This window comes from Oncorhynchus tshawytscha, linkage group LG09 (assembly GCF_018296145.1).
Source record: "Oncorhynchus tshawytscha isolate Ot180627B linkage group LG09, Otsh_v2.0, whole genome shotgun sequence".
In the NCBI taxonomy this organism is placed as follows: Eukaryota; Metazoa; Chordata; class Actinopteri; order Salmoniformes; family Salmonidae; genus Oncorhynchus; species Oncorhynchus tshawytscha.
In genome coordinates this window covers 63,288,624-63,309,367 of record NC_056437.1, presented here as the reverse complement: position 1 = coordinate 63,309,367, position 20,744 = coordinate 63,288,624, and the positions used below count along the sequence as shown (strand labels likewise).

At 40.1% G+C, this 20,744-nt stretch overlaps 2 protein-coding genes across 3 annotated transcripts in view; one reads left to right on the top strand and one right to left on the bottom strand.

The window, feature by feature from the left end:
• cramp1 (cramped chromatin regulator homolog 1) overlaps nt 1–613 on the bottom strand; it is a 59,022-nt gene extending 58,409 nt beyond the window's left edge. The window contains exons 1-2 of one of the 2 annotated variants that reach the window (XM_042327190.1): nt 515–613; nt 85–169 (exon numbers count right to left, since the gene is read on the bottom strand). The gene's annotated coding sequence lies outside the window, so the exon portion shown is untranslated. The remainder of the gene's footprint in view (nt 1–84; nt 170–514) is intronic. The other variant, XM_042327191.1, reaches the window with a different exon arrangement.
• jpt2 (Jupiter microtubule associated homolog 2) lies at nt 163–17,602 on the top strand. The gene is made up of 5 exons (XM_024414696.2): nt 163–301; nt 11,430–11,578; nt 15,132–15,277; nt 15,395–15,443; nt 15,677–17,602. Exons 1-5 carry the CDS (start codon nt 246–248, stop codon nt 15,919–15,921), a joined length of 645 nt encoding a protein of 214 aa, XP_024270464.1. The 5' UTR covers nt 163–245; the 3' UTR covers nt 15,922–17,602.
• Nucleotides 17,603–20,744: the final 3,142 nt, after the last annotated feature.

The window sequence follows — 20,744 nt, the reverse complement described above, 5'->3', positions numbered from 1 at the left end:
TTTTGACAGACATGCGGAAAGCCAAATCACAATTGAAAGAGGGCGTTATAGCCTTAGTAATTTAACCAATGAAATAAGTCATACCTTTAGACTGATAATGTTTTTGACCATTGAGGCTCTTCCCATTGCTGGCTCATCCTATCGAGTGGGAGGGGGCTTTGCCCGGTTTCTGAAAGGCAACAAAACTTTTTTTAAATTGAGCTAGCTACGACATCTATCTCCCCCACACGAAGACAGCCATCACAATGACTTCGACGAACATGTTTTCAGGACTCGATAATGGCGCAAAGCCAAGTTCAAGGTAACATGGAATTGCACCCACAGGTTTTATTTGCAGCAAGGCAAAATTCAAGCAACTAGCTAATGTTAGCTATGATGTTTTTGAAAACAACCGTATGTTCATTGGCCGCGAGCCCGCAAGCAATGTAGCTTGCTAGATGACACTGATGAGAGTAACGTTAACTAGTTATAAGACAAGTTAGTGATGAAATATTAAGTTTTGTCAGTACTTAACTTTTAGTCTGGTACAGGTAGTTAGCTTCTATGGGCTTTGGTCCCGACGTAGCAGGGCGAGGTTTTTTTGGGGCTGCGGAAATGGAAGCTCGTGGAATCTTTTTTTTTTTTTTTTTTTTTTGCAGCGTAGCCAGCTAATTTATTTGACGCTCATTGTTCTGTTGCTTACATTTTCAAAATGGGCACGATCACCCACACCCAGTTTACAATAACCTATTTCTAAACAGTTTGGGTAATTGGATATATTTCACCTTTTTTTTTTATCTCTCAACTATGGTTGTTTAGCCCCACTACGAACTTTTCAAGAACAGCCAGCTAACTGGCTAAATATGGCTTCTGTCACTCTGAGTTGTGTGATCAGCTACACAGCTAAATGTGACTTTTAAACAGTACTTAAGTCAGTAGGCCTATGTAGCCTGCAGTCATACTGTGGTACAATTAGTAGATAACTCGATTATTTGGTCTTTAGCCACAGCTAATGTGGCCTGTCTTAACCCTCCTGTTGTGTAAATCGGTCCAATTCGACCGGAACAAGTTTTCTCTCAGAAAAATGTAGTTAATTAAACCTGATTGACATAAGGTTCCATGACTTTGTCCACACAGGGCATCTGAACACACAATGTGTTCTGGTCAAAAATGAATGGGTGAGACTACAATTAGTGTATAAAATTGAGTTCAGGCACATGCCCATCAGATGGACACACTTCCTCTCCCAGACTCCCACATGCATGCGTGTTTGAGCACACACACCTCACTCTCTTTCTTGGCTTTCATGGCAACCCCCATGTGAACCTTTCCCCAATAGAATCTTTCCCCCACAGGAACCACACCTGTTGGTTTTCTCACAAACAATCCGAACATTGTTTCAATATTATAACTTTTCTCGCAGCTCTGATATATAAAAGCTTTATTGAGGCCTTGCTCACAATTCATTCTGGCAGCGCAATGACCAAACAATATACTGTATTTGAGGCGCTTGATCATATCTTTGATCATGACACTGGCGAGGAGGAGAGAGTGGTTGTTAAACTTTGACACAAAGTAGTCTGTGATAAATAGCACTATGTTTCATCTGAGTATTTGTTATAGTCAAAACTATCCATACATTATGCTTTTTTAAACTCAAATGAGTCATATGAGCTCAGGTCAATGAGGCCTAAAGGCCATACATGGCAAATAGAACTTCAACACCTGTAATGTTCACAAGAACTTAAGTTGATAAAGATTTAACACAACATTAGGTGATAATGTATGGATTTTTATGGATTTATGATCAGCTATAATGAGGTGGTCATTTTGGACCGGGGACACAATTATTTAACATGAAACTAACACAACAGGAGGGTTAAATAAGAAGTTGTGCATGCAGCATATTCTATTCCTAGATTTTGCTATATGCTCCTTTTTGTTATGGTACATTCTCCATTTAAATTTTTTTTTAAAACACTGTTTTTATTAAACATTTGAAACATACAATGTACTTGCAGTGAAGCCGCTCAATAACTACATCATACCAGTCATCCAACAGATTCCCATTCAGAGCGACACACAGACACATCCAGGGTCAATGCCCTGCTCAAGGGCATGTTGACCAATCTCTCACCAGGCTAAAAAAACGTGAACCCGAACCCTCCAAGATCCCCCAATTTCAAGTTTTCATAACAATTGGAAATCTGTATTTTTGGACACCGATTTGGCTGATTTTTAAAAATATATATATAGTTAAGAACACATTCTTATTTTCAATGACGGCCTAGGAACGGTGGGTTAACTGCCTCGTTCAGGGGCAGAAGGACAGATTTTCAGCTTGTCAGCTCGGGGGATCCAATCTTGCAACCTTACATTTAACTAGTCCAACGCAATAACGACCTGCCTTTCTCTCGTTGCACTCCACAAGGAGACAGCCTGTTACGCGAATGAAGTAAGCCAAGGTAAGTTGCTAGCTAGTTAAACATATCTTATAAAAAACAATCAATCATAATCACTAGCTAACTACACATGGTTGATGATATTATCTAGCGTGTCTTGCGTTGCATATATTCTGACTAAGCATACAAGTATCTGACTGAGCGGTGGTAGGCAGAAGCAGGCGCGTAAACATTCATTCAAACAGCACTTTTGGGCGTTTTGCCAGCAGCTCTTCGTTGTGCGTCAAGCATTGCGCTGTTTATGACTTCAAGCTTATCAAACTCCCGAGATGAGGCTGGTGTAACCGAAGTGAAATGGCTAGCTAGTTAACGCGCGCTAATAGCGTTTCAAACGTCACTCACTCTGAGCCTTGGAATTGTTGTTCCCCTTGCTCTGTATGGGTAACGCTGCTTTGATGGTGGTCGTTGTGTTGCTGGTTCGAGCCCAGGGATGAGCGAAAAGAGGGACGGAAGCTATACTGTTACACTGGCAATACTAAAGTGCCTATAAGAACATCCAATAGTCAAAGGTATATGAAATACAAATGGTATAGAGGGAAATAGTCCTATAATTCCTATAATAACTACAACCTAAAATTCTCACCTGGGAATATTGAAGACTCATGTTAAAAGGAACCACCAGCTTTCATATGTTCTGAGCAAGGAACTTAAACGTTAGCTTTTTTACATGGCACATATTGCACTTTTACTTTCTTCTCCAACACTTTGTTTTTGCATTATTTAAACCAAATTGAACATGTTTCATTATTTACTTGAGGCTAAATTGATTTTATTGATGTATTATATTAAGTTAAAATAAGTGTTCATTCAGTATTGTTGTATTTGTCATTATTACAAATACAGCGGCAAAAATCGGCCGATTAATCGGTTTCGGCTTTTTTGGTCTTCCAATAATCGGTATCTGCATCTGCGTTGAAAAATCATAATCGGTCAACCTCTAGTGTATATGCATGTGAACAAACACCTGCACGGCATCAGCCTCAGGCAAACTGGCATTAGTTCTAAAAACACTGCCACTTCGTGTAATTCAAATGTACTTTTTAGTATGTTTTTTTATTTTTTTTGTACTTTTATCTTTGACCATCATGCTATCTCTCACACAGCAACTTCACTCCCTCTTGTCTCCAATTCCATATCAACCCTCAGCTTCCCTCAGCCCATTCTATCTATCTCTGCTGGCCACCCACTTTGGGGTTTCTACGCAACACATCTTTCAAATATGCTGTAATGTTTAACGTACAATCTATCTAATCGAATAGAATCCACAGATTGCGAGCTGAAGATAAATACTTTTACTAAGAGTATTAGTATATTAGTAATTGACTGACCCGGTCTCTCCAGATCTCCTAAAAGTACTATTTCTAGGGTCAATTTTAGATCAATGCTATGCATTTTCAGCCATTCCTTAACCTGAGACCAGAAACAGGCTACCCGAGGGCAATACAAAAATAAATGGTCTATTGATTCTGTATCCTCCCTCACCACAAAATCTGCAGAGCTTTGATTTTATGCCCCAAATGTTCAACATTTTGTTGGTGGCCAGAATTCTCTATAATAATTTTAGCTGAAAAGCAAGAAGTCTTGAATCTTGTGTTTTTATATATCAAACATACCATGGAATCGGTACATCAACAATCTCTTCCCAACTATTTTGCAGTCTGTTTGGCACAGTTGTCAACATCCTGGTCCTCAATTGAAACTTGAATACTTTCCTATTTATGCTATTTTTATTCCTCTGCCAGTTTTGATCCTTTATATTGGGCAGACAGACCAGTTCCCTACCTCCTCCCGCTGCCACCCGCCTCCTCCATTTTTGGGGCAATGCTGTAATCAATTGGTTGTACTCTTGGATTGAGCAGACCTTTCAGTACAATTCTGCTAACTCCATGAAGGACATAACTCTACTATTCCAATTTACAATATAATTTAAGAACAAAATACCCTTTTCAAACATCTTTCCCATAAATACAGGTATTTTATCAACCAGCACATTTGAGTTCAGCCATAATATTTGTTTTATCTTTTCAGGGGGGTGAAATTGTAGCCAGCTCTGCAATGCTTGTTTGAAAGAGGGATACTTTGAAAAGGTATTATTTTCAATGAATCGTAATTGACACATGGCCATGTGCAAAAAGGCATTTTTTTAAACAATGGATGAGCTTTTCGTAATCTACTTGAGAACCATTTAGGGTTCAAATAAATCTTTTGAATGAGTGAAGCTTTTAGAGAGAGGGGTTTAGTGATTTTATATTTAATCATCTCAACCCACCCTATTCATACTCATTATATAGATAAGCACGTTTTATTTTGTCTGGTTTAGCGTCCCAGATAAAGCGAAATATTTTTTGCTCATGATTTGAAAAACTTAATTATCAGAAGTAGGCAGTGCCATAAGTGAGTAAACTGAGATAGTGGGGCAAAAAAGTATTTAGTCAGCCACCAATTGTGCAAGTTCTCCCACTTAAAAAGATGAGAGGTCTGTAATTTTCATCATAGGTACACTTCAACTATGACAGACAATGAGAGAAAAAATCCAGAAAATCACATTGTATGATTTTTAATTAATTTATTTGCAAATTATGGTGGAAAATAGTTATTGACCAAATACTTAAAGTTTCTCAATACTTTGTGTTATACCCTTTGTTGGCAATGACAGAGGTCAAATGTTTTCTGTAAGTCTTCACAAGGTTTTCACACACTGTTGCTGGTATTTTTGCCCATTCCTCCATGCAGATCTCCTCTAGAGCAGTGATGTTTTGGGGCTGTTGCTGGGCAACATGGATTTTCAACTCCCTCCAAAGATTTTCTATGGGGTTGAGATCTGGAGACTGGCTAGGCCACTCCAGGACCTTGAAGTGCTTCTTACGAAGCCACTCCTTCGTTGCCCGGGCAGGGTGTTTGGGATCATTGTCATGCTGAAAGACCCAGCCACGTTTCATCTTCAATGCCCTTGCTGATGGAAGGAGGTTTTCACTCAAAATCTCACGATACATGGCCCCATTCATTCTTTCCATTACATGGATCAGTCGTCCTGGTCCCTTTTCAGAAAAACAGCCCCAAAGCATGATGTTCCACCCCCCATGCTTCACAGTAGGAATGGTGTTCTTTGGATGTAACTCAGCATTCTTTGTCCTCCAAACACGACAAGTTGAGTTTTTACCAAAAAGTAATATTTTGGTTTCATCTAACCATATGACATTCCCCCAATCTTCTTCTGGATCATCCAAATGCTCTCTAGCAAACTTCAGACGGGCCTGGACATGTACTGGCTTAAGCAGGGGGACACGTCTGGCACTGCAGTCCCTGGCGGCGTAGTGTGTTACTGATGGTAGGCTTTGTAACTTTGGTCCCAGCTCTCTGCAGGTCATTCACTATGTCCCCCTGTGTGGTTCTGGGATTTTTGCTCACCGTTCTTGTGATCATTTTGACCCCACGGGGTGAGATCTTGCGTGGAGCCCCAGATCGAGGGAGATTAATAGTGGTCTTGTATGTCTTCCATTTCCTAATAATTGCTCCCACAGTTGCTTTCTTCAAACCAAGCTGCTTACCTATCTATTGCAGATTCAGTCTTCCCAGCCTGGTGCAGGTCTACAATTTTGTTTCTGGTGTCCTTTGACAGCTCTTTGGTCTTGGCCATAGTGGAGTTTGGAGTGTGGCTGTTTGAGGTTGTGGACAGGTGTCTTTTATACTGATAACAAGTTCAAACAGGTGCCATTAATACAGGTAACGAGTGGAGGACAGAGGAGCCTCTTAAAGAAGAAGTTACAGATCTGTGAGAGCCAGAAATCTTGCTTGTTTGTAGGTGACCAAATACTTATTTTCCACCATAATGTGATTTTCTGGATTTTTTTTCTCATTTTGTCTGTCATAGTTGAAGTGTACCTATGATGAAAATTACAGGCCTCATCTTTGTAAGTGGGAGAACTTGCACAATTGGTGGCTGACTAAATGCTATTTTGCCCCACTGTATGACTAAGGAGAGTTAATCAGGGGAATTTTCCATAAATAGACAGGTATTCATATTCTCCATGGTTGCAGGATCTTGTCTAAGTTTTCTATTGAAATTCATTGTGGAGACCTTATTTATATATTTTGTGATTTGAATACCGAGAATCTCTACTTCACCATCAGCCCATTTTTATTGGTAATATTGTACACTTATCAAAATTAGGTTTTAGTCCAGAGAGTATATAAAAGTCATCTAGATCTTTAATGAGACATTGCAGGGATCTTGCTTGTGGACTTAATATAAAACTTGAGTCATCGGCATACACAGACACCTTTGTTTTTAAGCCTTGGCTTTGTAATCCCCAATGTTGTTATTGGATCTGATTTTAAATAGCTAGCATTTCAATGGCCATAACAAATAGATATGGTGACAGCGGACACCGTTGTTTAACTCCTCTTTGACAATTCAAAACTCTGAGAAGTAGCCATTATTTACTATTTTACACCTGGGGTTGCTATACATTATTTTTACCCATTTTTATAAGAGAATTACCAAACTTGAAAAAATCCAGGCATTTCTAAATAAAATCTAGTCTTACTTTATTAAATGCCTTTTCAAAATCTGCTATAAATACCATTCCTGGCTTCTTATGTTTCTTCATGATCTATTATTTCTAGTAGTTGTAGTATTTTTGCATCACAACATTGAAGTGCAAGGGGCCTCAAGATTTTTAGGTAGACTGGGTCTTGTTTTAATAATAGAGAAATCAGACCTTCCTGCTGAGTACCTGACAGACTACCATTTCTACAGGAGTAGTTAAAACAATCTAACAACGGAGCTTTTAGTATATCAAAAAATACTTGATGTACCTCTATGCCATCAAGCCCTAGGGTTTTTCCAGACTGAAAGGATTTAATAGACTCAAAGTTCTTCCTCTGTAATTTGGCCTTTGCATCTTTCTGTACATTTGTTAATTTTCCATTTTTTTATATTATTTGGAAAGAATTTCTTACCATAATCTTCATTGTGGGAGAGGATGAGACGGAAAAGAGAACATCTCTAAAATAATTAGCTTCCTCTTTTGAAATATCATTCAGAGAATCATAGGCAACTGTCTTCAGTAACTAGTTTCTACAAATTATTTTTGTTAGCGTTCCTGTATTGGAGATTAAGGTAGAATTTAGCATTTTTCTCCATATTCCATCCAGTTTGCATTATTTTTGCAATAGATTACATTAGATAGTTCTTGAATAAGTTTCTCAAGTTCTTTTTGTTTTTCCTCTTAACTTATTTCTATCTCTGTAGTATTGTTTTTATTGCTATCTACCTGTGCTATTAGTTCATGGATTTCCCTTGTTAGTCTTGTCTCTTTAGCCAGAAACTGTTTTGTTATTATTGATGAATATTGAATTGAATGACCCCTGAAGGAAAATTTAAAGGTATCCCAAACAATAAGGGGATTTTCTGAACCTATATTATACTGGAAAAATTCAGTTATAAATTATTTTGTCTTCCACAGAACCCAAACCGGCTGCGCGCATGCGTGATCGTGCATAAAAAATCCACCTACACCAAACGCAATCACGACACGCAGGTTAAAATATCAAAACAAACTCTGAACCAATTACATTAATTTGGGGACAGGTCGAAAAGCATTACACAAGTATGGCAATTTAGCTAGTTAGCTTGCACTTGCTAGCTATAATTTCTCCTATTTAGCTAGCTTGCTGTTCCTAGCTAATTTGTCCTGGGATATAAACATTGAGTTGTTATTTTACCTGAAATTCACAAGGTCCTCTACTCCGACAATTAATCCACACATAAAACGGTCAACCGAATCGTTTCTAGTCATCTCTCCTCCTTCCAGGCCTTTTCATCTTTGAACTTATATGGTGATTGGCATCTACACTTTCATAGTATTACCACGACAACCGTCAAAACAGTCTTTCAATCACCCACGTAGATACAACCAATGAGTAGATGCCATGTGGGTACCTACTTCTATAAGCCAATGAGGAGATGGGAGAGGCAGGACTTGCAGCTCGATCTGTGTCAGAAATGGGACTGACTTCTATTTTAGCCCTTGGCAATGCAGACGCTCGTTAGTGCGCGCTAGCAGTGTGTGTGCAATAATTGAATAACATGGATTTCTACAGTTATTTTGCAGCGCACGCGACGTGTCCGGTCTGGTCAGCATGTTAGTTAAAAATAAGTTGTCCTCCGGTAAACTTTGATTAAATTTCCAATATCCCCGTCCACGTGGGAAATCTATAAGAGTTATGTGAATGCCAAATAGATGATGATCCGATCGCATTCGGTCTCCTATTAAAACTTTTTTATCCTTTGATGCAAGAGAGATGAAGTAGTCAAGACGATTAGCTTGATTAAGTCTCCTCCGTATATCTCACTAGGTCGGGGTTTTTTAGTCTCCCAAATATCTACTATTTCTAATGTGTCCATAATATTTGTGATTTCCTTAAGGGCACGGTGATGATAGTTTGTCGAGTGACTACCTTTACGGTCCATTGAGGTACTTAACACTGTTAGTCTCCTACCATAATCATTAGATCATTTGTTGCCTGTAAATTCATAAATTGCTATAAATGTTTTCGAAGAAGTGTGGATCATCCTGATTTGGACCATATAGATTAATGCGCTAAATGTCTTTTTCGTCCACTTTCATATTCAAAAGGATCCACCTTCCTTGCGAATCAATCCTATTTGCACATTCAGATCGAAATTTTTATTAATTAATATAATCACACCCTTTGAGTTCCTTTGTCCATGACAGAAAATTATTTCACCACCCCATTCCTTTTTCCACAGAACTTCATCTAAGGATGTAGAGTGAGTTTCCTGTAAACAGTATGTTATATTCATTTTCTTTTAGCCATGTAAAGACCGATCTTATTTTTTATAATCCGCTAAACCGTTACAATTATAACTGGCTATATCTATTTCACCCGTTACCATAACTAGATACTATTCTCAGTCTAAATTGACCATAATTAGTGCTTGTAAAATTACTGCCATCAGAGGTATTATGAACGTCAAATCTAGAGCTTTCAAATGTCTGATATTTAGAATTCAAGAAATAGGTTCTAGTAATATTTGTTTTATTCCCTTGCCTGTTTACCTGTGAGCCAATGCCACAGATGTTAGAAAATTGAGACCAGATATTGTCTGTAGCAAATGTAAGAAGGTTGTGTATGATATTGGATGTGAAATAGTGAGTATGTACGATGTCTGTAATGTGTGATAAATAATATCAATGTGTGATAAATAATAAACCAAATACATAATAACTTTGCCAATTTGTATGGTTACGTGTCTGTGTAACATGTAGTGCGTATAGCCTTAATATTCATGATGATAATTGTAATCCATATCGTATCACCATCATAGTTGCCTATTAATTACTTATAACATAATTGGTAAAACATCCCAGCATTCCCATAGCAATTGACATCTCACATGATCATGAAAGAGACCTTGCATTACTCTAGAGATGGCTTCACTACAGTACAAATGTATTCCGTACAATATGTTATTTTTCCCCAATGCCCCTATTCTGATATCTTCCCATTGCTTGTTGAAAACACAAACTTGTATACAAATACATAAGAAAGATAGACAAACACATTAAATTATAAAACAGTTCTTGACAATAGGGAGAGAAAGAGAGTGAGATCAGGTGTGTGTATGCCTAAGTCCGTATATGTAAGCAAGCATGTAATTGAGTACGTGTGTGTTCATATCCACTTCATAATGTTCAGATTTTTTTGCAGTTCCCATACCTTTTTTTTTTTCGTAACCTGAAGTCCCTGTAGAATTTAGTACAGCCACGGTGTTATGGAGCTGTCTCGGAATAGCTGTCCATCTATAAAGAGTTTGTCCACAATGACAAAGGCACGCCTACCATCGTTCCTTTGTTGTCTTTGCACCAGATAGTCTCTTACAACGTTTGTTTATCTTCCTTGGAAATTGGACATTGAATTTAGTCCCTTTGAGCTCCATTCCTCTGCTTTTGATCAGCTCCTTTTGTTGGTCGTGTTCAAATTTTGTGATCGGTCGTGGACACTTGGTCTTGTCGCTCCAAGTCTGTGTGCTCGGTGGAAAACCACCATGTTTACAGTCTCTATAGGAAGTTTCCAGGCGGATTGCATGAATTCTCTGATCGCGCCCTCTGGATTATTGAATGCGTTTTAAGGAATCCCAGGAAAAAAATGATTTTTCACGCATGCTATAACTTTGTATATCTAGTAGCGACTCCTTCATCACCCTGTTTTCCCTGAGTAGACAGTCCATGTTGGAATCGTGAATTTTTACCTTGGATGTGAGTGTCTTGTTTTCTCTTTGGAGCATGAGAATTTCACTCTGGCTGAAGTCCAAACTCCCCCTCAGCCCTGCTACCTCCTCATACAACTTTTTCAGTGTTGCATGGATTCCAGCCAGAGCACTAGCCTCTACCTCAATGGTAAGTAAATCATCCGTGTCTGTAGATTAATCTTTTTTTTTAATTGTTGGGTTTAAAGTTATTTTGAAGTGGTCGGATCTTTCCATGATGGACTATGTTGTTCCTCCATAGCGTAAAACTGTTGGTACTTGTCGATTTCCCTCAGGATCTCCTTCGTATCCAGATTGGCTCTTTACTGCAACCAGTTGTTTTACGAAAAGATAATGAGTCTTTCCCACGATTATGACAGGTGTCTGTAGTACAGCCAGCTTGCACTCGCGGAATCCACACACAAAAATGAACACAAACTTGCAGTCCCAGCCGTAAAGACTAAACGTGTCGTGGAATCCTTAGCAACAAAACTTTAGTTTGGAATAAAATCGATTTTAATGAAAATGTTTTAATGTATTTGGCCTATCCACAGGGGTTTCTTGTGAAGACTCATGAGACCATAGGCCTACTGATAAAGCACATGAGGGGGTACTCCGGGCAGAGCAAAATCCATTTGGTGGTGCAGTAACCAAAAAAGGTTGGAAAGCACTACTCTATGTGAACCAACATGATTCTGATGTTTTCTTTTCAGAGTCTTGCGTCCCCCCGGAGGTGGCTCCAGCGACCTGTTCGGTGGCTACGAGGAAGAAGCAGCTGCGTCGAGACGGCCCCACAAGATGGCCTCCAACCTTTTCGCCCCGCCAGAGCCCCAGGGTTTCATCAGACGAACCAACCCCCCTGGTGAGAAATCAAATGCCCCTTACTGTGCATACAAATTCCCTTTTCACACTACTGGGCTGAATTGATCCAAGCTGCTTTGCACTGGCCTGGTTATGGTTCCAAACCATGGGTGGCAGTCTGTTCTTTTAGTCATTAATACAAAAGAACGTTTACGCATCCACCATAGATGCTGGAACCATGATAGAAAGGACTGAAAGGAAAATATCTGAGCCAGGAAAGTACAGTTCATGTCAGCACAATAGTGGAAAGGGAAGATTCTTCCTACAAGTCGAGAGGGCTCCCTGGTCCTGGAGCTGTCAGAGCCTTTTCAGGTCTATGTGGTGTGAAAACTGCCACTAAGGTGCTACGTTAGCCTTTTTTAGGTTCAGAAAAGGAGACATTGAGTGAACTTATACACAATCTCTTCCCCAAAACGTGTGTGTGTGTTGAAAAGGGCAACAGGTCATTTCTTATGTGGTCACTTCAGTGTCACAAGACTCAACCAGCCAAATAAAATTGAAATATGTCACATACACATGTTTGCCAGATGTTATTGCGGGTGTAGCGAAATGCTTGTGTTTCTAGTTCCAGCAGTGCAGTAATATCTAACCATTCACAACAATGCACACAACCTAAAAGAATGGAATAAAGGAATATATAAATATTAAGATCAGCAATGTCAGTGGCATAGACCAAAATACAGAAGAATATAATACAGTATATACATATGAGATGACTAAAGCAAAAATATGTAAATATTATTAAAGTGACTAGTTTACCATCATTAACCTTTCTAGGGTATCTGGCCAACATCCAGTGATATTGCAGAGCGGCAAATTCAAATACAGAAATGATCATTATAAAACTTCAGAAAACAAAACATATTTTACGTAGGTTTAAAGATTATCTTCTTGTTAATCCAACCACGGTGCCAGATTTATAAAATGCTTTTCGGCAAAAGCATACCTAGCCCAGAATATACCTAGCCCAGAACATAGCCCAGTTGAGAAATTATTACAACCGTAACCAGCCAAGCAGAAGCGTTACAAAACTCAGAAATAGAGACAAATTGAATTCCTTACCTTTTGATCTTCATATGGTGGCACTCAGAAGACATTAATTTACTCAATAAATGTTCCTTTTGTTCAATGAAGTCTCTTTATATCCCAAAACCTCCGTTTTGGTCGTGTTTTCTTCAGTAATCCACGGGCTCAAACGCTGACAAAAGATCCAAATTGTTCATAGAAACATGTCAAATGATGTTTATATTCAATCCTCAGGTTGTTTTTAGCCTAAATTATCTATAATATTTCAACCGGACAATAACGCCTTCAATATAAAAGGTAAACAAGAAATGCACTCTCTCGGGATTGCGCATGAAAAAGCTCCGACACGGTAGGGTCCACTCATTCAGACTGGTCTTACTCACTCATTTATAAGAATAGAAGCCTGAAACAATTTCTAAAGACTGTTGACATCTAGTGGAAGGCATAAGAACTGCAAATTGAGTCCTAAGTCAATGGATACTGTAATGGCATTGAATGGAAAACCACAAAACCAACAACAAAAGAATACTTTCTGAATGGATTTTTCTCAGGTTTTTGCCTGCCAAATCAGTTCTGATATACTCAGACACTATTTTAACAGTTTTGGAAACTTTAGTGTTTTCTATCCAAATCTACCAGTTATATGCATATCATATCTTCTGGGCCCGAGTAGCAGGCGGGTTAATTTGGGCATGCTTTTCATCCAAAATTCCGAAAGTTGTCCCCTACCCGAGAGGTTAAAGTAGTGGTTCGGGTGGTGGTTGTCCTTGATGTTCTTTTTGGCCTTCCTGTGACATCGGGTGGTATAGGTGTCCTGACCTCACCTCCTGGATGATAGTGGTGTGAACAGGCAGTGGCTCGGGTGGTGGTTGTCCTTGATGTTCTTTTTGGCCTACCTGTGACATCGGGTGGTATAGGTATCCTGACCTCGCCTCCTGGATGATAGTGGTGTGAACAGGCAGTGGCTCGGGTGGTGGTTGTCCTTGATGTTCTTTTTGGCCTTCCTGTGACATCGGGTGGTATAGGTGTCCTGGAGGGCAGGTAGTTCACCCCGGTGATGTGTTGGGCAGACTGCGCCACCCTCTGGAGAGCCCTGCGGTTGTGGACGGTGCAGTTGCCAAACCAGGCTGTGATTACAGCCCCACAGAAGGCTCTCAATTGTGCATCTGGAAAAAATGTGAGGGTTTTAGGTGCCAAGCTGGTTCTTCAGCCTCCTGAGGTTGAAGAGGCACTGTTGTGCCTTTTTCACCACACTGTCTGTGTGGGTGGACCATTTCAAATTGTCAGTGATGTGTACGCCGAGGATCTATTCTAGCCTAGTATCGATCAGTGTTAGGCCATTGTCATTCCATGCAGTGAAATAACTGAATGCTTAAGAGCCACAGCCCAGCCTATTCGTTGTTGAGTCCAGTGTAGGATTACACCCTGGCCAGGGTTTCCGTTAGCCGGTAAATGCTGTCTTTTGGCAAAAAATAAACTGCTCCAAGGAGTTGGACAGTTTTGACTTCCCAACAGCAGCGGCTAACTTTGAGCAGGCCAAGATCTGCCGCAAATGCAAGTAAATTAGATAAATAAAAATTATTTCAGGCCCGGTCTTAGCAGTTCTGCTGCCGCCCTAGCCAAGATCAACATACTCTACATATGCTGTCGTATAGTATAAAGATTTGGAATGGATTGATAGACTAGAGTAATGATGTGTATCATGCACAGTTGGTGTATTTAAATCAAGCTTATTCAGTAGCACTTGGAAGCGAAACATCGTTACAGGCTAATTTCTATTCTGTTAAGATTAATTACAATCTAAATGTGATTTTGAGTATAGTGGGTGGACGCCCTAATGCGGTACACACTGGATGCATATGGATATCCGGTAAATTAAAATCTCTGCTGCAAAAATGTTCCTGATGGAACCCGCAACCGAGATTTTCATTAGTTAAAAGAAGTTTGGACCACATGTAATCTAATGACATCACATGACTGGATCAATATGTCTAAATTGAGGCCAAGGTTTGGATGGTTAAATTTAAAATGTTATCATGAGTTTCTATTGTTTCTCTGCACATAGAGCTGGTTTGCTTCCAGCTTTCAGCCCTTCTGCCTCTGTGGTAGAATGTTCTAGAAATAATTATGACCGCACACACCCAGATATTCAAATGTTACTGTGAAATGTATTGCCTCATGTCAGTCCAGGCTGTGCAACAAGCTCTTCACAATAACCATAGCTGTAGCATAGTGAAAGTAGGACTGAGCTTTGTGTGTGTGTATGTTGAGGTTTGTGGCCTGGTTCAATTTGTTTGGAGGGGGTATAGCCGTCATGTTGCAAGTAATGGGTCAGATAAAAGGTTTGAGTATTAAATTCAATTGAAATGTTAATCGCAAAAAAAGTGGTTGGAGTGTAGAGATTTGACTTGTTCTTCCTTTTCCTCAATGCCTTCAATAATCTTCACTTTTTAATGTAAGATGTAGACAGAGCCATTTCACCAGGTAAAAAAATAATAATCATATTTGACTCGCTGTCCTTAATGCAGGAGGTAAAAGCAGTGGGATATTTGGTTCTCCAGATGCCCCAGCCGAGCAACGGAGACCCGTACCCTCAGGCGGCAACACCAGCAACATATTCGGGGGGTTAGAGAGCGCCCCTCCCTCGGTCAAAGCCCATTCCAACAAGCCAAAGGTAATCCAGGCAACCCTTATCCCCCTTGTCTCTCCCATTCCAAATTACTAATGGTTATGTATTGCTAATTTACACGATGTGTAGGCTATATTGACATGTTATCGCTATTATTCCCAGGACAATATTTCTGTTGGTGAAAGTCCCATGCCCATACCTGAGCCCCCAGGTGAGTTTGACACTGATAATGTGTTAAGGCTATAACACTTTACAGCCCGCTGTCAACCGGGCATTTACTAGAAATTACTTGTTGACCGAGCTAATAATAATGACCAAATAATTGCATAGTAATTAATTACACATCGGTTTTTTAAAGATTCATTGACACCAAGTCTAATGTACCAGGTAAATCTCTCTTGGTTTCATCTTTTTCTCTTTTATCTCTTTCCGTTTTGCTCTCAGCTCCTCTGCCAAAGGCGAGCCTGGCCAAGGAGGTGAAGGAAGAGAAAGTTGCCTCCCCTCCCCCCACACCTACCAAAGTAGCAGTGGAACCTGCACCTGCTCCCTTGGCCAAGAAGCCAGAGCCAGAGGCCTCCCTTAGTGAGCTCTCACTGAAGGACCACGAGCCCCACCTCGGCCCCCGCCCCCGCTCCCACAACAAGGTCCTTAACCCCCCAGGAGGGAAGTCTAGCGTGGTCTTCTACTGAACCAGCTCCTCCATCCCATCTATTCATGTATGCATCCCAAAAGGCACTCTATTCCCTATATAAGTAACACTTGTCCGAGCCAGAACGGATCTCTTGTTTCTGTTGCGTGAGGCTGCTTGATGTACAAGTACATCCCCTGGACAGGATGCTAGTTTATGGGCCCTGGTCAAAATTTGTGGACTGTATAGGAACAGGGTGCCATTTGGGGCACAACCTATGCCCACTATTATTCTCTGTTCTCTTAATTTTCCCTATTTACTCTGTCCTTCCCTCCCTGTTCATTTTATTTTCCGTGGCTATCAAGCTGGAAGAAAATTCTCAATCATTTTTACAGACTAAATTCCTGTCCAATCATTCAAAATTGTTACATTTCTGTTTCATTGCAAGGGTTCTATTTCTTGCTGTAAATGTTTTTTTTATTACATGGTTTTGAATGTTGTGTTGATTACAAAGGCAGGGTGAGTTCATTTAGTCACTTATACCAAAAACATTTATAATGAAATTGTAAATTCCATTTATTTGTGTCGGCATTGAGACCACTGTTGCCCATGCACACGGTTGTCATAGTAAGCCCTTAAGTGATCACAATCACTCTTTACTGTCACTTTGACAATAACACATATCCCTATATTATGTTCATTCTGTCCTCCATTTCATCCCACTCCTTTTCTCTCTCCTCTAATAATCAAACCTATCTTGAGTCTCTGTCTGGAGCCAGAAACAAACTCTTGTTCAGGGAGAAAAAAAGCAAAAAATCAACTAACTAGTGAGTGCAAAGCAAAGAGCCACAGGCAGTACCCATTATGTATTGCCCACCCCCAAAGTTCTTGTTGTTCGGAATAAATTCCATTATGATTTTATATATCGCCCATGCAAATGGCCGAATGTATTGTATGTTGTGGTTGTTTCCTGCTCTGTTACCATTGCTTGCTGTTATCAGAGGATGGTGTCCACTCGGAGGCCTCTATGTTTTAAATTAAAACGGCTGCTGTACACTAGTGAACTCTGGAGTAGTACATGACCGGGCAAAATACGGGTGGGGACTTGGAGACGTTAAGTCACCCCTAGCCAACCACACACCGCACCACGTTCCAGGCTGCCTACGTAGCAGTTGCACACCAAATCTTACTACACCTGGATAAGCCTTTTAATGTCAGTAACCAGTATGACTAGTTTCTCATCAACTTATACACCTTTTAATTAGCACTTTGGTTCAGCATATATTTGGAGGGTGTTAGCTTTTGGCCTAGCCCGGATAACAGATTCAACCGATTTTCATGTGAATAATTCAAAATTGCATAAAAACAATATTTGTATGTTCCCACGATGTTTCTATCAAATTGACTTGTTGTGGATAAAAGACTGTGCATGATGTCGTACTGCACATAAATATTTATTTTGCTATTAAATTCCCATGTACTGAATAAAAAATAAGTTAAATGGGACCTACTTTACTTGCATAAAAAGGTTGGATGGAAACCTGGTAAGTAACGGCATCAACCGACTAGATGGCGCGGTATTAAATTGATTTGTGTTGTGTGGCCGGTTTGCAGGCAGTCTGGAACGCAAAAGGTCTCCTGGTGCCATCTTAACCCCCTAGTGTTGGAGTGTTGGCAGGCAAAGTTCACAGCAGAGGAAAAGCAAAAAGAACCTGTGTATTGCAATAAAACTTATTTTCTGACTGATGTCTTGTCTATTTTGCTGTTTCCAGGGCTTAGGTATTGGCTGTATTGATTAATATTGATTGATATATTGATTAAATCATGGAATTGTGAATCATCACAATTTGCAATTTCAGCATAGTGTTGGTGCACAATAGCAAAGGTTTTGCAGTGAAAAACTAGTTATTGGATAAGTTCAGGTGGTCCCTTCCTGTTTTGGCCCATTTTTCTTTCTGGTGTTTAGTGAATACAACCCAGACTAATATGTTGGGAGGGTTTATCCTCTGTTAGCTTTTTGAAATAGGATCTCGACCGCACCCCTTTTATTGTAGGCGTTCTCAACACTCAATGCAAGAAATGTCATGATTTGAAATTCCATTCACTTATTCTTCCCAGTTGATATGTTCAATCAACCTTTAACAACTATAAAATTAAAGTGCTTTATCAATTTACACGTGATCATTTTTATTGCTGTGTTTATGGCTGCTATATGCTATTTTCCCCCTTTGGTGGTTGCTGAAGTCTAATTTACCCTTGTGTGTAGTGTCAGGGCATGCTTTAATATTCTAAACACAAACTAGGCATTTATCACTTATATAATCACATGCATTTTTGCACCACACTTAGTGATCCATTTTTGTGTGGCTCTGCTCATGGCCATTGACTTCTGTTGGAGTAAGACTATTCCCCTCACATGACGCTATTCCGGTCACCCTCGTGAATAGAGGTAGTCTAATACATCTGCCTGGCCTTAGGAACTTGGGCTGCTTTCTAGATCAATTGAGAGAGTTTACATCTTATTTCCTTTTACTGTCAGTACCATTGTACATGTTTGGCATTATGGCATGACAAGGTGTTGCATGATGGCACAAACAGACAGGTATCCAGGCTAGCCACAAGGAGGATAGTTCCAACGGGCCAACAGAGGGTGCTGCTTTCCTTAACTACACTGCTTTTATAAAACTTGGACTTAACAAATGTGGCTGCACAAGTGGAGGAGGAAGGTGAGGACCGTCCTCAGTGAATTTAATACAAATAGTGAAACATTAAGTTATACTTTCTTTAAATAAAACTATACTAAATATATTCACATGGCACCAAATTATTAAAACACACTTTTGCTATGGTTTACAATAGCACTGCAGGGTAGTTCCATGGTGTAGCTGGATGACAGCTAGCTTCTGTCTGCTGGGTACATTGACTTCAATACAAAACCTAGGAAGCTCTTGGTTCTCACCCTCTTCCAAAGAAGGTTGGAGGACATCCTCCAACCGATCAGAGCTCTTACAGTATGAACTGACATGTTGTGGACCCAATTGAAATATAATAGAATGAATCTAGTACTGAAAGCATAATCTACAGCTAGTTAGCACTGCAGTACATAACATGTGGTGAGTAGTTGACTCCGAGAAAGACAGGAGTTGAATGGTGTAATTTCTTCCAAATTAAGAAGAGGGAGAGCTAGCTATAGAAAAAATACTTTCACTTAGCTAGCTAGTTTAGCATACTCAAACACCTGGCTATAGCTATCCAATACTGGAAATCTGGAATTTTCCTAGTCGTGTGTGAGTTTTTACTCTGTTTAGTCACTCTAGACCCAAACTGTTAGATCGATATCCATCCTGCCCTACCTTTCTAAAGTTTTCGAAAGTTAACAGATCACCAACCATTTCGAATCCCACTGTACCTTCTCCGCTATGTAATCTGGTTTCCGAGCTGGTTATGGGTGCACCTCAGCCACGTTCAAGGTATTAAACAATATAACTGCCATCGATAAAAGCAGCCGTCTTCATCGACCTGGCCAAGGCTTTCGACTATGTCAATCACCACATTCTTTATTGGCAGACTCAACAGCCTTGGTTTCTCTAATGACTGCCTTGCCTGGTTCACCAACTACTTCTCCAATAGAGTTCAGTGAGTGTAATCGGAGGGCCTGTTATCTGGACCTCTGGCAGTCTATGGGGGTGCCACAGGGTTCAATTCTTGGGCCGACTCTCTTCTCTGTATATATCAATCATGTCGCTCTTGCTGCTGGTGATTCTCTGATCCACCTCTATGCAGACGACACCATTCTGTATACTTCTGGCCCTTCTTTGGACACTGTTAACTAACCTCAAGATGAGCTTCTAAGCCATACAAAACTCCTTCCGTGGCCTCCAACTGCTCTTAAATGCATTAAAACTAAATGCATGCTCTTCAACCGGTCGCTGCCCACGCCCGCCCGCCCAGCATCACTACTCTGGGCGGTTCGGAATTAGAATATGTGGACAACTACAAATACCTAGGTGTCTGGTTAGACTGTAAACTCTCCTTCCAGACTAACATTAAGCATCTCCAATCCAAAATTAATCTAGAATCAGCTTCCTATTTCGCAACACAGCCTTCTTCACTCATGCTGCTAAACATACCCTTGTAAAACTGACTATCCTACTGATCCTTGACTTCGGCAATGTAATTTACAAAATAGCCCCCAACACTCTACTCAGACTGCATCCAATTTTCTATCACAGTGCCATCCATTTTGTCACCAAAGCCTCATATACTAACCACAACTGGGACCTGTATGCTCTCGTTGGCTGGCCCTCACTTCATATTCGTCACCAAAGCCACTGGCTCCAGGGCATCTATAAGTTATTGCTAGGTAAGGCCCCGCCTTATCTCAGCTCACTCAGTCACCATTGCAACACACACCCGTAGCACGCACTCCAGCAGGTACAGTTGAAGTCGGACGTTTACATACACTTAGGTTGGAGTCATTAAAACTCGTTTTCCAACCACCACAAATTTCTTGTTCACAAGCTATAGTTTCTACTTTGTGACAGAAGTAATGTTTTCAACTGTTTACAGACAGATTATTTCACTATCACAATTCCAGTGGGTCAGAAGTTTACATACATTAAGTTGACTGTTCCTTTAAACAGCTTGGAAAATTCCAGAAAATGATGTCATGGCTTTAGAAGCTCCTGATAGGCTAATTGTCATCATTTGAGTCAATTGGAGGTGTACCTGTGGCTGTATTTCAAGGCATACCTTCAAACTCAGTGCCTCTTTGCTTGACATCATGGAAAAATCAAAAGAAATCAGCCAAGACCTCAGAAATAAAAATTGTAGACCTCCACAAGTCTGGTTCATTCTCGGGAGCAATTTCCAAACGCCTGAAGG